The 18,347-nt window shown below is 46.7% G+C and overlaps 2 protein-coding genes and 1 long non-coding RNA gene across 10 annotated transcripts in view; 1 reads left to right on the plus strand and 2 right to left on the minus strand.

Moving 5' to 3' along the window:
• LOC309336632 (uncharacterized protein) overlaps nucleotides 1-18,347 on the minus strand; it is a 40,079-nt gene that overhangs the window by 15,124 nt on the left and 6,608 nt on the right. For 3 of the 5 annotated variants that reach the window (XM_081852701.1, XM_081852702.1, XM_081852700.1), the window contains 2 exons: nucleotides 16,841-17,065; nucleotides 12,664-14,507 (listed from right to left, as the gene is read on the minus strand). In XM_081852701.1, the coding sequence (XP_081708827.1) occupies nucleotides 13,948-14,507; nucleotides 16,841-17,065 (785 nt within the window). In that variant the 3' untranslated portion in view covers nucleotides 12,664-13,947. Of the gene's footprint in view, nucleotides 1-12,663; nucleotides 14,508-16,840; nucleotides 17,066-18,347 lie in introns of those variants that run through there. The other 2 variants (XR_014154058.1, XM_081852703.1) reach the window with 2 other exon arrangements.
• LOC309336726 (uncharacterized protein) lies at nucleotides 4,825-11,043 on the minus strand. 4 transcript variants are annotated; one of them, XM_081852965.1, is made up of 4 exons: nucleotides 10,620-11,043; nucleotides 9,343-9,439; nucleotides 7,467-7,583; nucleotides 4,825-6,697 (listed from the first exon to the last, which is right to left on the minus strand). In XM_081852965.1, exons 1-4 carry the CDS (start codon nucleotides 10,872-10,874, stop codon nucleotides 5,274-5,276), a joined length of 1,893 nt encoding a protein of 630 aa, XP_081709091.1. In that variant the 5' UTR covers nucleotides 10,875-11,043; the 3' UTR covers nucleotides 4,825-5,273. The 4 variants fall into 4 exon arrangements, with proteins under 4 accessions (XP_081709091.1, XP_081709090.1, XP_081709092.1 ...); XM_081852964.1 differs by having other exon boundaries at nucleotides 4,825-6,700; nucleotides 10,620-11,042; XM_081852966.1 differs by having other exon boundaries at nucleotides 4,825-6,700; nucleotides 10,579-10,751.
• LOC309337528 lies at nucleotides 14,530-15,519 on the plus strand. Its single transcript, XR_014154393.1, has 2 exons — nucleotides 14,530-14,618; nucleotides 14,958-15,519. It is a non-coding gene; the product is annotated as an uncharacterized lncRNA (long non-coding RNA).

Consider the following 18,347-nt stretch of genomic DNA (forward strand, 5'->3'; position numbering starts at 1 on the left):
GGCTTATTTAAACATATTCTGCCACATCCTTCCTTTAAAGAGCTTTTGAATGCCTACATTGGCCATCATCACGACAGACCTGGGAGGTAGGCTAAGTTGAGAAAGGCTAGCTGCCTAAGATTCTTTTCGTTACAGAATGCGATGGTGATTTCTGGTGTTTTCCAACAGCCCACGAATGTTCTATAATACAGTGGTGCCCCGCAAGACGAATGCCTCGCAAGACGGAAAACCCGCTAGACGAAAGGGTTTTCCATTTTGGAGGTGCTTCGCAAAACGAATTTCCTATGGGCTTGCTTCGCAAGACGAAAATGTCTTGCGAGTTCCTGCGGGTTCCCCCCCCCTTTTTCCCAAGCCGCTAAACCGCTTATCAGCTGATCCGCTAAGCTGCTTAACAGCTGATCCGCTAAGCCACTTATCAGCTGATCCGCTAAGCCGCTTATCAGCTGATCCGCTAAGCCCGCTAATAGCGCTAATCTGCTAATGGGCTTGCTTCGCAAGACGAAAAGACTCGCGGAACGGATTCTTTTCGTCTTGCGAGGCACCACTGTAGTAATAATAATAATATATTATTTATACCCCGCCCATCTGGCTGAGTTTCCCCAGCCACTCTGGGCGGCTTCCAGTCAAGTGTTAAAAACAATACAGCAATAAATATTAAAAACCTAAATAGGGCTGCCTTCAGATGTCTTTTAAAGAGAAGATAGCTGCTTATTTCCTTCACATCTGAAGGGAGGCCGTTCTACAGGGCGGGCGCCACTACCGAGAAGGCCCTCTGTCTGGTTCCCTGTAACCTCACTTCTCGCAATGAGGGAACTGCCAGAAGGCCCTTGGCGCTGTCCGGGCAGAATGATGGGGATGGAGACACTCAGGTATACAGGACCAAGGCCGTTTATATCATTACCTGCACAGGTGAGGCCACACCCACCTCTAGTCACATGTAGAGGAAGTCTGTCCCAGCCCAGAGGGAAACAGGAAGTCTACCTGCTGGCTGGACAAACATCCCTCCCCATGTGCAAACATGTTCACTCTAGGAATGTTGTACTTGACTGCTCTTGTGTTTCACATCCCACAGTTTAGGGCTTTAAAGGTCAGCACCAACACTTTGAATTGTGCTCGGAAACGTACTGGGAGCCAATGCAGATCTCTCAGGACCGGTGTTATGTGGTCTCGGCAGCCACTCCCAGTCACCAGTCTAGCTGCCACATTCTGGATTGATTGCAGTTTCCGGGTCACCTTCAAAGGTAGCCCCACGTAGAGCGCGTTGCAGTAGTCCAAGCAGGAGATAAGCAGAGCAGGCACCACTCTGGCGAGACAGTCCACAGGCAGGATGGGTCTCAGCCTGCGTACCAGATGGAGCTTGTAAACAGATGCCCTGGACACAGAATTCACCTGCGCCTCCATGGACAGCTGTGAGTCCAAAATGACTCCCAGGCTGCGCACCTGGTCCTTCAGGGGCACAGTTACCCTACTGGGTTGTTGTTTTTCTAAAGCACCCTCCCACAACCCCAAGATCCTGGGGCTCAGGGCCAAAGCCTAAAACTAAATCTCTCAGAAGCCTTTGCGTCTGAGAAGTGTTACGGCTAAAATCTGGGTGCGGAGCTACCCTGCCACCCAGCTCGTCGGACTAAGTCCGCGGGTTCTAGCAGAAGAAAATGAGCTCAGCCGGGCACAGGAGCAAACTGCAGAAGATCCAAGTTTATTGCGCAACAGGTTCAAGACGAGATTGAACAGCGAGAAAGGGGTGACATGAACTTTTGAAACTCCCTCCATGTCCCAGAATACAGTGCAAAATACATCCCAGTTACATCATGAATATATTAAGGAAAGGTTGGGTTACACAGATGTCATCATGAATATATTAAGGAGAGGTTGGGTTACACCGGATTAACATATGGAAGAGGGAGGGGGGAATATGCAGGAGATATGCGCAGATAAGCGCTTCCTGAGTGCCGGTGATGGGAAGACAATGGTCCATGTATGCACAGTCTGCCACCTGGCATTGCCCGGAGGAAAGGCTTGGCAGAGTGATTTGACAGGATTAGGGTCTTGACACCTTACCTGAGGGATTATGGAGGACAGGGGAGGGGTGATGGAGTCCTAGAGAAATTGAGCAAATTGGCACGTTGATTTTCTATGGATTTTATAGATTTTAGTCCCTTTTGACATTGACAATTGGGAATAAATGGATATATTGTAGCGAAGAAGGTGAAGAAGACATCCCCCCCCCTTCCGTAACAGAAGGAAAGGAGCCCAGGAGTGGGGAGTCCCACAAGGCGAAGGGGCTTTTGCTTTTTTCTCTCGCCAGTCCCCGAGATCAGGGGCTTTTGCGGGGCAAGAGGCAGAAGGAGCTTTTTCTTGCTAGGCTTTGGAGGAGAAAGGCTCTTTCGCAGGAGGTGAGACGACTTGAGCATTGCTTCCAGACGGGGGAAATGCTGGACTAAGGGAGGAATATCCGCGGACTAAGGGAGATCTGCGGCTGCCAGGAGCTTGCTAGGTCCCTCCTGGAGACTTGAGCTCCAGACACTGATCTTTCCGGGTCTTGTGCATCTGAGCCCTTTCCTGCATGCAAAGGACGAGGCTTGGGAGAACTTCACGGAGAAGCTGTGCCTGACTCCTGTAACGTGTGAATGCAGGGAGATGCGTGTCAGACTTTGATCTTTGGGATCACTAGAGGGAGGGTCGCCTCTTCCCTCTCCTTTGCAAGGGGCATTGGCGTGAAAGAGGTGTGGGAGAGGAGGCAGAAATGAAAGAACATTTCCTTTTTGTAAGCAAGCAGCGGTAGGACGTCAGCGGTCCCTTTCCCCTGGGCTGCTAGTAGTCTTACTCATTAATTTTTTCTTCCCTTCCTTTAATTTTTTGTTTTGTTTTTCATACTTACCTTGCATAAAGTGAGATTGCATCAGGCTGACACGTGTTTTTCTGACTTGGAGTTTTTTGTATGCACTGCTTTGATTTTCAATAAATAAAATATTTTAAATGGGGAAGTAGGAATTTTCACATACTTCATGACTATAGATAAGATGTTTCAGAGGTGAAGAGTGACAAAAATATTTTGCTCATGGCTTAAAACACATTTTTTTGAATTCTCTACCTCAATGTACTCTTTGGAAGAAAGCTTTTATTAATTTAAGCAAAGCAAGAGGAGCCAAATAAGCAGTCTAACTTCTTTTTTTAAAAAATCTTTATTGAAAGTTCAAAAAGTACTTAATTATACTTGAACTAAACGTGGTGAGACGTAAATAACAGAGAGGGAAAAAAACCAGAAACTATGGAGAGGGGGAAATGAATGGGGGAGGGGGGGAAACCCCAAACTGTATATTTTACAAGGTTGTTATTGTAACCTTAACCTACTAACAGTGCTTGTATAAATGGATAAAAAATTTCATTGAACTTGTCCATGGCAAGTCTGCATTTATATGCAAGTTGTTTATATGTTGTGAGTCTCCAATCGTACAAAGGAGCCGCATTTTTATTTTTCCAATTCATCAGTATCAATCCTTTTGCTGCAGTCAGGGCACGGAGAGTCCACTCATATACAGTGGCACCTCTGGTTAATAACTTAATTTGTTCTGGAGGTCCGTTCTTAACCTGAAACTGTTCTTAACCTGAGGTAATACTTTAGCTAATGGGGCCTCCCGCTGCCGCCGCCACGCAATTTCTGTTCTCATCCTGAAGCAAAGTTCTTAACCTGAGGTACTATTTCTGGGTTAGCAGAGACAGTAACCTGAAGCACCTGTAACCCCAGGTACCACTGTAGTCCTTTTGTAAGGTTCCATGTGCTGGGTGTATAATTCAAGAGGATATTTTGCTCAGTAAATGTAAGGTTGTTCCATACAGTTCTGTTCATAGTTTCAGTTATAGGACAATGAAAAAACGTATGTTTTAGAGAAGCATTATCCCTAGTGCATCTCCAACAGTTAGATTACGGTACCTGAGACAGCCCTTTTTAAAACAAAGGTAATGGGGTCCACAATATTCTAAATATTATTCTAGCAGTCTAACATCTATGTTCCATACTCACTAATGAGTGACAATTATGATACAAGATCAGAAGGATATTATGGAGATAACTGCAAAAGCGAAGTTCATGGTTCATCTCATTTGCTTCAGACCCCGGGAGAAGGGGATCCTTCCCTCAATAGGGCCAACGTTGATGTTCACTGGCAGAACTCGAACGAGGGACTTAGAGAGCTGCTGTCGCTGAGCCCTTATATAGAGGCTTCCATGCATGATCTAATAGCAGGTGGGCTCTTTAAGTTCTGTTGCCATTCTCCCTCATCTCTGTGGTTGGCACAGAGCAAAGTTACTCTCTCTTTTCCTAGCAATGAGCCAAAGTCAATATCTAATTTCCAGTTCCATGGCTTGGTCAAGACAGGCCAGTCCCTAGTTGACGCCTTATCAGGCCAGCTGTCTAGACCTCTGCTTGATGCCATGTTCTCATTAGATAGAAATATATAGAAATACTTTATTGTCACTGTATCACTTGTTTTCATTGAGATTAAACAACCCCCCCCCCCATCTCTCAGTCCTTGTTACATATATTATACAGATAAATTCACGGGGAAGCCCTCATTATATGTACAGATAGAGTTAAAATGATTTAAAGGTAAAATTATATCAAGATCAGGAGATACCACCTTCTAAAAATATCTGGCAATACACATACTCAGAGCATTGGTGTGGTTTCTCTCCTGTGTGGACTCCCTGAGGCAGCACCAGCCTGCGTCTTCCAGGCCAAACATATACCACACTCAAAACATTAATGGGTTTCCCATTTTTGTGGATTCTCTGGTGCCTTTGAAGGTCCAAATGAGCAGCAAATCATTTCCCACACTCCAGACACTTGCATTGTATTTCCTTCGTGGAGTCTCCAGTGTTGATAAAAGATTCATTTCTTTACAAAGCATTCCCCTACACTCCCAACATTTATATGCTTTCTATTCCATATGGAGTCTCTGGTGTTTTCTAAGGTTCCCACTCTGTGAAAACCATTTCCCACACTCTACACATTGGTAAGGCCTCTCTCCTGTGTGGACTTTCTGGTGTTTGCGAACATGTGATGACCAAGAAAAACATTTCCCACACTCCATGCATTTGTAGGGTTTTTCTCCTGTGTGGGTTCTCTGGTGTTTCAAAAGATTCCCTTTCTGACGAAAACATTTCCCACACTCCAAGCACTTGTAAGCTTCCTCTCCTATGTGTATCCTTTGATGCATGTTAAGCTCTGATTTTATAGCAAAGTATTTTTCACACTCCAAGCATTTATAGAGTTTCTATCCTTTGTGGATCCTCTGATGTTTCACAAGGGTGTCTCTTCTTGAAAAACATTTCCCACACTCCAAGCACTTGTAAGGTTTCTCTCCTGTGTGGATCCTCTGGTGCCCCCTAAGGCTTTGTGAGAAAGTAAATGACATTCCACAGTCTAAACATTTATATGGCTTTTCTCCTGTGTGGACTCTTTTATGAGAAATAAGATGTGATGAAGTGGAAAAACATTTCCCACACTCTCCACATTCATATGGTCTCACTCCTGTGTGGATTCTCTGGTGTACATGAAGGTGTGATTTGTTGGTAAAATATTTTTCACACTCCACGCATTTGTAGGGTTTCTGCCCAGTGTGGATTTTTTCATGCTGCTTGAGGTGTTGTTTCTGGGAAAAGCATTTTCCACATTCCATGCACTTGTAGGGTTTCTCTCCCGTATGGATTCTCTGGTGGATTGCAAGATGTGATGCTGAAATAAAACATTTCCCACACTCCACACATTTATGAGGCCTCTCCCCGGTGTGCACAGTCTGATGGCTCAGAAGTTCAGCTTTCTCATGAAAACATTTTCCACACTCTCTACATTCATAGGGTTTCTCTCCTGTGTGGATTCTCTGGTGTCGCCTGAGACTTCCTTTTGTGGGGAAACATTTTCCACACTCCAGACACTTATGGGGCCTTTCTCCTGTGTGGGTTTTCTGATGAGTTACAAGGCTGGAACGGGAAGGAAACTTTTTCCCACATTCAAAGCATTTATACCGTTTCTCCCCTGCGTGAACCAACCGATGGCTCCAAAGCTGTGCGTTTTGAGGAAAACATTTCCCACACTCCCAGCATTCATAGGGCTTCTCTCCTGTGTGGAGTCTCTGATGGACCACAAGGCCTGATTTGTGAGCAAATGATTTCCCACACTCTGGGCATTCATAGGGTTTTTCTCCAGTGTGGGTTCGCTGATGGGTAACAAGTTTTGACCTAACAGAAAAGCATAACCCACACGCACTGCATTTGTGGGGCTTCTCTCCTGTGTGGACTTTATGGTGTCCATGAAGCTGTGATCTCTTGGGGAACCCGATCCTACTCTTGCCATATTTGCGGGGTTTCTCTCCCGTGTGGCCTCTTTCATGTTTCACAAAATCTGAGAGTCGGGAAAAACCTTCCCCACACTCCAAGCAGCGATATGGCTTATCTCCTCCTGCATGGACGTTCCGGTGGATCAGAACGATGGGCTGATGAGCAAGAACCTTCCTGAACTCCAAAGACATAGGGGTTTCCAAATGGCTCACAAGCTCTGAACTCTGACCAAAACATTCCCCACGCTCAGAGCTTTCCTGGATCTTCTCCCCTGTGTGGATTCTCTGGTGTCTAGCAAGAGCCAATCTGAAGGCAAAGCATTGGCCACACTCTGGGCAGAAGTGTTTCCTCCTTGAAATACCTGCTGAGAGAGTGAAGAAAGTGGAATCAGGGTTTGAAGATGGCAGAGAAGGAGCCTAAGGTTACCAGACGTCCCCGTTTCCCAGGGACAGTCCTCGGATATACAAGTCAGTCCCCTGACAAAATCCAGCTATTTAGTAGGAAGTTGAAAAGTGACCCTGGATTCATTGGTGGGAAAAATCTGGTAACCTTGAAATAGCCTCAGAATCCAAATTGAAGAAGGAGGAGGAGAAGGAAGATTGAAAGGGACTCTCTTCCCCACTTCTTTCAGCTCTAGGTCCTTTTCGAGGCTCAAGCGAAATTCTACTTGTTCAGGTTTCCACCCAAATCCCTTCAAACAATGATGCCCTCAAAGGTGCTTCCTCTCAGTCCTGAGGGACTCAGCAGGCAGCAGAGCTAGAGGAGGAACAGCAAAGATGGTGGAGGGAGGACAGGGCAGAGGTGTAAAGGGAAAAGCGAAGTTTCTCTCCCTCTTGCATCGTGCAAAAAGGCAGAGGCCCCCCCGAAGCTGAACTTTGGAAAATGCAGGACAGGCCAAAGCAGGGATTGTCATTCTAAGTTTTCATGTTCTTAAAAATAGTAAATTGAGGAGGAAGGACAGGGGTGGGGAAAGGAAAAACAGTGGCCAGGTCTGTTGGAGAAGCAACTTTAACACAACAGGATCCTTACTAACCCTATGAATGAAGTAACAGAGAAGATTTTTCTTGCCAATTCTCATTAAGGGAGGAGAAACTCTGAACGGACTCGGCATCCCGCCCAAACTGCCTCACCTGAGCTGGTGTCCAAAATGGCAGCCCCTGTTCCGTCTGAGATCTGATATTGTGGCCTCCTGGGCTCTTCCGCTTGCTCTGCGCTGGCGACGAGACTCGTCTTGGGAAGTGGCAGTGCTATGCGGGAAAGAAGGAAGAAGAAGGAAGAAGAAGGAGGAAGAAGAAGGAAGCGTGGAGGAAGCATTCGGTTTCATGGCCTAAACTATCCCCAGTGGCCAGTCATCCAAAGCTCTCTCAAACTTTTCTGAGGAAGAACCCATAACTAAACAGTACCTTGGGTTAGGGGGCTGCATGTTTGTGTGGGGCAAGGTGGCCCGTTGCTCTGTGCTGGAAGGAGAAGGGAGGACGGCTGAAGATGGCTGCAGGGTGGGGGGTGGGGTCAGGACTGCACTGCCAGGACCCCAGGGAGGGGACTCGGTTGGCGCTTCCAGACTTCTGCTGTTACGCTGGTGGGAGTCCCTCACATGCCAGCAAACCTTTTGCACAGCTAGAGTGCAGCACAGTGGTTAAAGTGCCAGACTGGAATCTGGGAGACCAGGGTTCAAATCCCCCTCAGCCATGAAACTCATCAGGAAATATTGGTCCAGTCATTCCCTCTTAGGGCTACCCTACCTCACGGAACTGTTTACAGTGGTGCCCCGCAAGACGAACGCCTCGCAAGACGGAAAACCCACTAGACGAAAGGGTTTTCCGTTTTGGAGGCGCTTCGCAAAACGAATTTCCCTATGGGCTTGCTTCGCAAGACGAAATGTCTTGCGAGTTCCTGCGGGTTTTTTCCCCTCCCCCCCTTTTCCTAAGCCCTAAGCCGCTTATCAGCTGATCCGCTAAAAGCCGCTAAACCGCTAATAGCGCTAATCCGCTAAGCTGTCAATGGGCTTGCTTCGCAAGACGAAAAAACCGCTATACGAAGAGAATCGTGGAACGGATTAATTTCGTCTTGCGAGGCACCACTGTATTATTATTATTATTATTACAGTGTTACCTCCGGTTACATACACTTCAGGTTACATACGCTTCAAGTTACAGACTCCGCTAACCCAGAAATAGTACCTCAGGTTAAGAACTTTGCTTCAGGATGAGAACAGAAATCGTGCAGCAGTGGCGCGGCGGCAGCGTGAGGCCCCATTAGGTAAAGTGATACCTCAGGTTAAGAACAGTTTCAGGTTAAGAACGGACCTCCAGAAGAAATTAAGTTCTTAACCCGAGGTACCACTGTATTCTTATTCTTATTCTTCCCTGCCCATCCAATATTTTTCATTTTGCACAGAATCCTACCTTACAGCCACACAACAGTTCCCCACACCTATGCTAGATTACTAATAAGAATACTTTATTATTTGTACCCCACCCATCTGAATGGGTTGCCCCAGCCACTCTGGGCAGCTTCCAGCACATATAATAACATAATAAAACATCTAACATTAAAAACTTCCTGATACAGGGCTGCCTTCAAAAGCTTATATAGTTTTTTTTAATTCCTTGAAATCTGCTGGGAGGGTGTTTCACAGGGCGGGCGCCACTGCCGAGAAGGCCCTCTGCCTGGTTCCCTGTAATTTCACTATTTGCATTAAGGGAACCGCCAGAAGGCCCTTGGAGCTGGACCTCAGTGTCCAGGCAGAGTGATGGGGGTGGAGACACTCCTTCAAGGCCATTTGGGGCTTGTTGTGGGGATTAAATGGGGGGGACCCGTGTGCCCCACATTGCGCTCCTCGGAGGGGGAAAAGTCGGGATCAAAATGGATGGCGTTAAGAATAAAGTACATTTGGAGCTCTTGTGCAACAAACCTGCTCCCCACCTACCCCTCCACCCCAAAAGAAGAGTGAGAAGAAAATGTCCCGGAAGGACTGCTTCAGGCTCAAGGAAGGAGGCTCCTTACCCAGAGAGGCCATGTTTATCTCATTGTCCAGCATGGCCTCCCTTGCTCTTCGGCCAACGTCCAGCGGGGAGGGCCCTTCCTCAAAGGTTAGTGGTCTCTGTAATGACAAAATGTCCACGCCTTTGGTAGCAAGCGTAGAGTGGGAATCTCGGTCTTCCCCATAGATCAGGCATGGCCAAACTTGGCCCTCCAGATGTTTTGGGACTATAACTCCCATCATCCCTGACCACTGGTCCTGTTAGCTAGGGATGATAGGTGTTGTAGTCCCAAAACATCTGAAGGGCCAAGTCTGGCCATGCCTGCCGTAGATGCTTGCAACTTCATTCTTTTTGGGTTGTTTTTATTATGGTGATTATTCAAGATTTTCTTGGGCTACCAAAAAAGTGCATACATTGTATCCGTTTTCAGATCGTAAAAGTCCTTTTTTCAGATCACTTATATTCAATGCGAGACTTTAATGCTGTATAGCGGAGCTTTCCAAACTGTGTGTCGCGACACCCTAGTATACAGCATTGATGCATCTCTATCATCTACTATTACTATGTTTCATATTGCTAGTTACCTCTGGTAATGTTCCATTTGACAAAATTTTACATTTTGCCGTTTCATTTCAAAGAGGAATGAGTTTTCTTCTGCTCCCCAGAATCTTCCCTTCCATCTCTTTCACCCCGATGCAACGTGCAAACTTATTCGTGCAATGGGAAAAGCCAATATGGCTTATTTCTCCCGCCGCTCTTTCCTGCCCCGCCCCCCTCACCGGCATTCACGTGTTGCAGGGTTCAGACGGTGCCCTCTCACCCGTGATAAAAAGGGGATTATAAAAAGGGGATTATAATGTTATCTGATTTTTCTTAATGTCCATATTTTCTTAATTAAAAATATGCACAATGTACCACCAAGCTTTCATTTCATTTCATTTTTTGTCAGTTATTTTTATAGGCTTTATACAAATTAATACCATTTGGCACTCCATTCTTGGCGCATATTTATCATCTACTATTACTACGTTTCATATTGATATTTATCTCTGGTTACCATTGCCTTTTACATAATCTTCCATTTTTTCATTTCATTTCAAAGCTTTCAAAGAGGAATAAACAAGTGAAAGAGATCCCTTCTTCTGCTCTCGAGAATCTCCCCTTCCTCCTCGATGCAACCTGCAAACTTATCCGTGCAATGGGGAAAGCCAAAATGGCTCATCTTTCCCGCCGCCCTTTCCTGCCCCGCCCCCCTCACCGGCATTCACGTGTTGCAGGGTTCAGACGGTGCCCTCTCACCCGTGTAGAGCTGCTTCCGAAGGGCGGCTCTGCCAGCAAAGACTCCTTCCTGCTCCCACCTTCAGCTTCCCCCGCGAAGCCTCTTTGCACCCCAGCGAGATCGGTGGCGGGTCCCCTCCTGCAAAAGACCCACACAAAAAGGAAAGTCCTCGTGTTCTTCGCTTCTTCCCTTTTTTTTTCAGACCCAAAGGATTCTGGGAGGTGTAGTCTTTTCCTCCCAAAATATGCCTTTGGGCTCTGGGAAAGGCTGCTCATGCCCCCTCCTTTCTATTTACTCGCTTTATTTACCAGCCTCGCCTGAGCTCTGCTTTCTTCCAATTGAAGTGCAGTGTTTGAGGAAACCCAAATGCTTGTTTGCAGAGCTTTTGCACTACCAACCTTAGTTTATGCTTGGGGTGGCCTAGTCCTTTGCTTCTTCCCTTTTCCCAGACCCAAAAGATTCTGGGAGGTGTAGTTTGTTCCTCCCTGGGGCAAAAAAAGTGCCTTTGGGCTCTAGGGAAGGGTGCTCGCTTATTTTTATTTTCCCTTTCTATTTACTCGCTTACTGGCACACCAGTAAAGCAATGGTGCCCGGCCAAAAGAATGAGAAGGCGAAGCAGACTTGTATGTCAACATGGTTGGATTCTAGAGTTGGAAGGGACCCCGAGGGTCATCCAGTCCAACCCCGGCAATGCAGGACTCTCTTGCCTCATGTGGGACTCGAACCCATGACCCCGAGATTAAGAGTCTCGTGCCCCCATCTAAACCAAAAGTACTGATCAGGGAGCGACCTGTGGCTGCTGCTGGCCTCTCAAGCTGACCCACTTCACAGGGTTGTTGTGATGGTAGCTACGGAAGCGGAGAGCACCATGGGCCACCACGCGTCTCTTGGAGAAAAGGCGGGGTATTAAAAACGCAAAGAGGCAGCTGGGCTTGTGCTCCAGGTGGAAAGCCCTTCGAAGTCTCAGTTCGCAAGAGAGCATCTCAAGTCCAATCAGTTCAGGGCAAGAGGGAGATGGCAGGCAGCCTCGCTCACTTCCAGTGTAAAATTGGGAATAAACAACTCACTGACTTTTAGAAGACAATTGAAGGCAGCCCTATTTAGGGAAGTTTTTAACGTTGGCTGGGGAGACGCAGCCAGATGGGTGGGGGATAAATTATTATTGCAGTGGACTCTCAGGTTGCGAACATGATCCGTGAGGGAAGCACTTTCTACGCACACACGGGTTGCGATTCAACGCTTCTGCGCAAAGCGCGATTTAGCGCTTCTGCGAATGCGCAAGCACCAAAACCCGGAAGTAACCCGTTCCGGTACTTTCGGGTTTGGCGGAGTGGGCAACCCGAAATCACGCGACCCGAAGCGTCTGTAACCCGAGGTATGACTGTATTATTATTATTATTATTATTATTATTATTATTATTATTAAGCCCTCATCAAGATTCTCCCAAGAATTTGGCACTTTTCAAAGTGAGATCTTATTTATTTATTTCCTGAAAGTTGTCCACCGCTGGGCTATTAAAAAAAACCCGCGCCAATCTCAAAGCGGTTCACAGAGAGAACAGAACAGCAAAAATGTCAGTAAAAGCAACTCCTCAAAATATTCAGAAGGTAAAACCAGCAACAAACTGAAAGCAGATTGAGACAGGCGTCATCAGCTGCCCTGGAGTAACAGCCAAGCCCTTTGGCGTTCTGGATTGAACAGCAATTATCCGTTGACCTACAATCCCATGTCATCCGCATATGTCCCACGGTGGTGTACGAAATAGAATAAAAACAGCATTCAAAAAAACCCTGACAAATGGAAAAACAATAGGAAATGGACCCCTAAGGCCTGCCATTCTATTCTCCCAGCTGCAAGAGCTTGTAGGAACAAAAATGAGTTCACCTTTTTCTGGAAGGTATGGGCTTCTGAGATCTTTGGAAATTGCCCGCCAACTGTAGTGACATCCTGGGTACATAAGGCAGAAAGCTGTCAATCAATAACAGAAGGTCGCTTAAGCAATCTCCCTCAAGGCATTTTTAAGGGGTTCATTTCTAGAAACAACACACACTTGTGATCCGCAGTTAGTTTATACTTTTATTTAAAACGAGAAATAAGACAATGTTTGTGGCTAGGGTCCCCACAGTCCAAATACTTGAAAGCAGGGGGGGGGGGGTCACTGAAGTCCCGTGTTATTGTCCATAATATTATTAACGGTAATCACTATAATTAAGCTTAAGAAACCCTCTTTACACAATATGTACATTGCGGGTGGTGGGAGCAAACTGAAGGAGACTCTTGAGCTGGCTATTTTATTTATTATTTATATTTGCTATTGTTTGAATTTGTATGCCACACTTCTTCCGGAGATCGCAAGGCGGTTCACAAGATAAGAATACAAATTGAGAACGCAAAATGCATTAATAAAATGAAAGCTGTTCAACAGTGGAGCAGATTTCCGTGAGAGGCGGTAGAGGCTCTCCATCCGTGGAGGTTTCAAAGCAGAGGTGGCATGGCCATCGGTCATGTATGATCTAGTTCGAGATTCCTGCATTACAGGGGATTGGACCATCACACAAATGCATTCAAAAGGCCATAGAATGTTAATCAGCTAAAGGCCTAGTTATGGAGAAATGTTTTTGCCTGGCACCTAAAGATGTATTGAAGGTGCCAGCTGAGCCCCCCCTGGGGAGAAGCATTCCACAAATGGGGGGCCACCACAAAAAAGGCCCTTTCCCGTGTTACCACCCTCCTGACCTCATGTGGAGACGGCACACAAAGAAGGGCCTCATTTTATGATCATGGGGTCCGGGGTTGGTTCATATGGGGAGAGGCAGTCCTTGAGGTATTGTGGCCCTCAGCTGTTTAAGGCTTTCCAGGTCAGAACCAGCACTTTGAATCGGGCCTGGAAACTAAAGGCTGGCCGAATGATTTGCTGCAAGTCGAACTGTACAGTTGGAAGGGACCCCTTGGGTCATCTAGTCCAACCCCCCGCAATGAAGGCAACCATACGCCTTTCTTTTTAATAAAGCCCGAAAACTGATGTTTTTGACACCCTTCTTTGGTATCCCTGCACCCCACCACTCCCTTTGGGCCGGTGGATCAGGACACCAATGCAGACAGGCTGGGATCGTTGTGTGATGGGCTCAAACTGCCTTGCCCCGGTGAGCAACTTGGCCGTTGTATTCTGCACCGGCTGAAATTTCCGAACCATCTTTTGACCACTGCCTCCTTCAAGCAGCCAGGGACCACCCCCTCTCTCAAGGAGAAATTCATCACCCCCCTGGCCCAGGCAGCTGTCTCTGCTCTGCTGGCTTTTTTCAGCCAGGTGGTTTCGACTCTGCCTGTTAAAAATGTCAAAAAGCGCTTCACCTCTCTGCAGCTCCCCCTACTAACAGCACCACATTCCCAGCATAAGGCTCCCCTTCGCAGGCCTCGACCTTCACGCCGTTGCCCAACGCCCCTTCCTTCCCAGCCGCCTGGGGGTGCGCAACACCGTTTTGCCCGTGATTTAAGTCCTCCTGGGTCACCGGTTTCAACTCTAGATTGATGGGCTGGCGGTGGATGAGCTGGTGCTTGTACAAACTCGACGTGTAGCTGAACCGCCGCCCGCAGTCCAGACACGAGTAGGGCTTTTCACCCGTGTGGATCCTCTCGTGCCTCACCAAGTCCGCCTTGTCCCGGAAGCCTTTTGCGCAGAGGAAGCACCAGTGGTTTCTTTGCCCCCTGCGGCTCAGCTTTTTTCGGGCAGCTTTGGTCGCAGCCCCAACCCGGCTTGGGGCAGCTCCCCACGGAGAGTCCCCCACTGGCCAGTATCCACTGGAGAAGGTGCCAGCGACGCTCTCTTGGGATGCTGTTGACGGGCTGGGCAGCAAGGATCCTGGCTGCAGGAAGGCCTTTTCTTGGCTTGAAGACACTTTTCCGTCACCTGCAAGGGAGAAAGAGAGAATCCAAGCGGATGTCATGTCTCATGCTAGGGAGAGGATTAAAGAAATTAATATATTTCACAAATGCACACACCCAAATGTTGCACCTTCAAGTAAGTGTCTCTGTTACTGTTTTTAAGATTTTCAATTTTATACATTTCAATAATCTTACAATCATTTTAACATTTCAAAACTTGTCTTCCTTCCCCCTCTTTCTGCGGTTCCTTAAATTTATTTTTTGTATTTTCTACATATTCCAAATTAACTTAACTTACTCATTTATTCATCTACTTTAAATATAAAACTGCAGGTTATTACAATAATCCTGCCAACGTCCTTATCTGTTTACAGTTTATTTGTAAATATTCAATAAACCATTTCCATTCTTTTATTAAAAGTTTGTTATCTTGATCTCTTATCCTTCTGGTAAGATTTGCCATTTCTGTATACAGTGGACCCTCGGGTTACATTACCTTCAGGTAATGTAAACTTCAGGTTGCGGACGCGGCAAACCCGGAAGTGGGTTTGCCGCTTGCGCATAAGCACTCTGCGCACTTCATGCATATGCAGAAGTGGTTCCTCCAGTAACGAAATCTTCGGGATATGGCCAGGCCTCCAGAACGGATCCCATTCACAACCGGAGGTACCACTGTATTCCATAAGTTTTTGTATCTGTTATACTATTATAACATGTTGTTATCATTATTTGTCCAAGACCTTTTCAAACCTCTTAAAGCATGCAAATGGCTTTCATTCTATCAGTGCAGACTTGCACATGCTGTTCTGGGTGGGCTCTGCCAATCCTACAGAGCCATTTTGGGGTGTTTGTGTGCATGCATGGACAGGGGGAAATCTTGTTGCACTAGTGAGACTTATTGGTTAGTGCATGGTGCTGATAACGGCAAGGTGGCAAGTTTGATCCCCATATGGGACGGCTGTTCCTTTCAACTCTTTGATTCTATGATTCCAGCTCTTTGGTCTATTTATTTATCTGCATTTATATCTCACATTTTTATTTTTTTAAAAAGGGGGAGGTTAGACTGAGAGAAGGAGAGCGCGCCTGTGTGCGACTGGCCCAGGATCACCCATCAAGCTTCATGAGTAAGTGGGGATTTGAATCTTGGTTACCCAGGTCCTACTCTGAAACTCTAACCCACCACAAAACACTGGATCCAGCGCTCTGCTTAATCCACCGTTTTATGTTCAGTTGCTACACTAGCAGCGTATCACACAGCTCTCCCATCAAGACGATGCAGAGGGCCCTGAAAACTCTCAAGGGAGAGACCAAATCTCCACCACAGAAGTACTGTTTTGGGGGGACAAGGGGGCGGGCAGGTGTGGATGGGGTACTGAATGGGGTAACTGTGCTCCTGAAGGACCAGATGCACAGCCTGAGAATCATTTTGGACTCACAGCTGTCCATGGAGGCGCAGGTCAATTCTGTGTCCAGGGCCAGCTCCATCTGGTACGCAGACCCTACCTGCCCGCCGACTGTCTCTCCAGAGTGGTGCATGCTCTGGTTATCTCCCACTTGGACTACTGCAATGCGTTCTATGTGGGGCTACCTTTGCAGGTGACCCAGAAACTGCAACTAATCCAGAATGCAGCAGCTAGACTGGTGACTGGGAGCGGCTGCCGAGTCCACATAACACCGGTAGTGAAAGACCTACACTGGCTCCCAGTACGTTTCTGAGCACAATCCGAAGTGTCGGTGCTGACCTTTAAAGCCCTAAACGGCCTCAGCCCAGTATACCTGAAGGAGCGTCTCTACCTCCATTGTTCTGCCCAGACACTGAGGTCCAGAGCTGAGGGCATTCTGGCGGTTCCCTCCCTGTGAGAAGTGAGGTTACAGGGAACCAGGCAGAGGGCCTTCTCAGTAGTGGTGCCTGCCCTGGGGAACGCCCTCCCATCAGATGTCAAGGAAATAACCAACTACCTGACTTTCAGAAGACATCTGAAGGCAGCCCTGTATCAAGTAGTTTTTAATGTTTGATATTTTTATTGCCTTATTATTATTATTATTATTATTATTATTATTATTATTATTATTTTGTTGGGAGCAGCCCAGAGTGGCTGGGGAAGCCCAGCCAGATAAGTGGGGTATAAATTGTTGTTGTTCAGGTTGACACCCCCCCAGTTCAATCTCTGGCACCCCCACTTTAGAAAAAGAACCAGAAAGTAGGTGATGTGAATAGTCCTAATAGGGAAGGGGAGACGTCAGTGGAAGCAAGGAGGGAGATACATTGAAAGGGAGTCTTTGCCCAAGGGCTCCCCTGAACCCAGATCCAGCTCTGGCTGGAAGCTGTGGTCCCAGAGGGTAAGCCCAGCCCCATACCTGCACCTTGGCTGCCTTCTACGTGCTTCCTCTGGTGTCTGTTGAGGGCTGGTTTCTGAGTGAAGCTTTGTCCGCACTCGAAGCAGCTGTACGGTCTCTCTCCTGTGTGGACTGTCTGGTGACGAAGGACTTGCGAAATGTCCCGGAAACTCTTCCCGCACTCTAGGCACTCGGGGCGTTTGCGGCCCACAAGCGTCTTCGGGGGTCGGACAGTGATGCTGACACCTGTTTGGCCAGAGGTGGGGAGCGGTATGAGATCCCGCACGAGGGAGGAGCGTCGCAAGGTTTAAATAAGGTCATTTGCTTACGTGAATTTTAACCGATGCAAAACTTTTCTGATTCCTTAGTGCACCAGTTGGAAACTATGGTGCCAAGCAGTGTGTGTGTACCATACGTTATTGAAAAATACCACACATTTTGGAAATTTACTCGTTTGCTGTTCATTTAGACACCTCTTAAGAGATCACAAACAAATATTGCATGATGGTTCCCAAGATCAAGAAGAAGGGGTTTTTTTGTCTATGCGTCTCTACAATTGGATGCCATTTTGAATCAAGGTTGCAGAATGAACCTTTGAAAACTGCACTGGTTTTTAGGTTTCTGAGAATTATTGAGTACGAGCCTGCTTGTAAGTAAGCAATTAAGTTAAATACAGTAGATTAGATAGAAAGACAGACAGACAGAAGGACAGATAAAAATATTTTCGATAGGCTAAAAAGGGTATCTCTTATTAACTGTGCGGCAGATTTTGTTTTTCTGTGAAGGTTATGTTTAATACAATATCTTATGAGGACTGCATCAGGAGCATCTGAGAACAGACATTCCTCCTTCTAATACTTCTTCCACTGTCATTTTAGGAGAGGCACTCTGCCTCTCTCTCTCTCTCCTTCTCTCTCTCTCTCTCTCTCTCACACACACACACACAGAAGGAATTCCTCTTCTTAAGATAATATTAGAAGAGACATTTCCTTATCTCTCACACAGCAAGAGGGAATCACTTTGTCCCTTGCAATTATTCATAGCAGAATGTGGAGATTTGAATGCCCCTGATGATCTTGCGGGAAGTCCCATGGTTTCATATTATTGTGAAATATTAAGAAGAAGAAGAAGAAGAAGAAGAAGAAGAAGAAGAAGAAGAAGAAGAAGAAGAGGAGGAGGAGTTTGGATTTGATATCCCGCTTTATCACTACACTAAGGAGTCTCAAAGCGGCTAACAATCTCCTTTTCCCTTCCTCCCCCACAACAAACACTATTAAGTATATCAACACACCAAAGTTGGAATCCAAATACAGTGGTACCTTGGTTCTTAAATTTAATCTGTTCCAGGAGTCTGTTTGACTCCCAAAACGGTTCGAAAACCAAGGTGCAGCTTCCGATTGGCTGCAGGAGCTTCCTGCACTCAATCAGAAGCCACATTGGACGTTCGACTTCCGAAAAACTTCCGCAAACCAACACACTCACTTCTGGGTTTGTGGCGTTCGGGAGCCGATTTGTTCAGGAGCCAAGC

Source organism: Podarcis erhardii (genome assembly GCF_964252035.2).
Source record: "Podarcis erhardii genome assembly, chromosome: 2".
Taxonomy (NCBI): Eukaryota; Metazoa; Chordata; class Lepidosauria; order Squamata; family Lacertidae; genus Podarcis; species Podarcis erhardii.

Bases quoted from the DNA above. Each gene is read 5' to 3' on its own strand.
- LOC309336726 (XM_081852964.1), bottom strand. From the start codon at position 10,874: ATGAGCAGCCTTTCCCAGAGCCCAAAGGCATATTTTGGGAGGAAAAGA. The intron at 9,440-10,619 runs GTGAGAGGGCAC...TTGTCATTACAG, and splicing joins TCGGAAGCAGCTCTACACGG to AGACCACTAACCTTTGAGGA. The intron at 7,584-9,342 runs GTAAGGAGCCTC...TTTCCCGCATAG, and splicing joins GATAAACATGGCCTCTCTGG to CACTGCCACTTCCCAAGACG.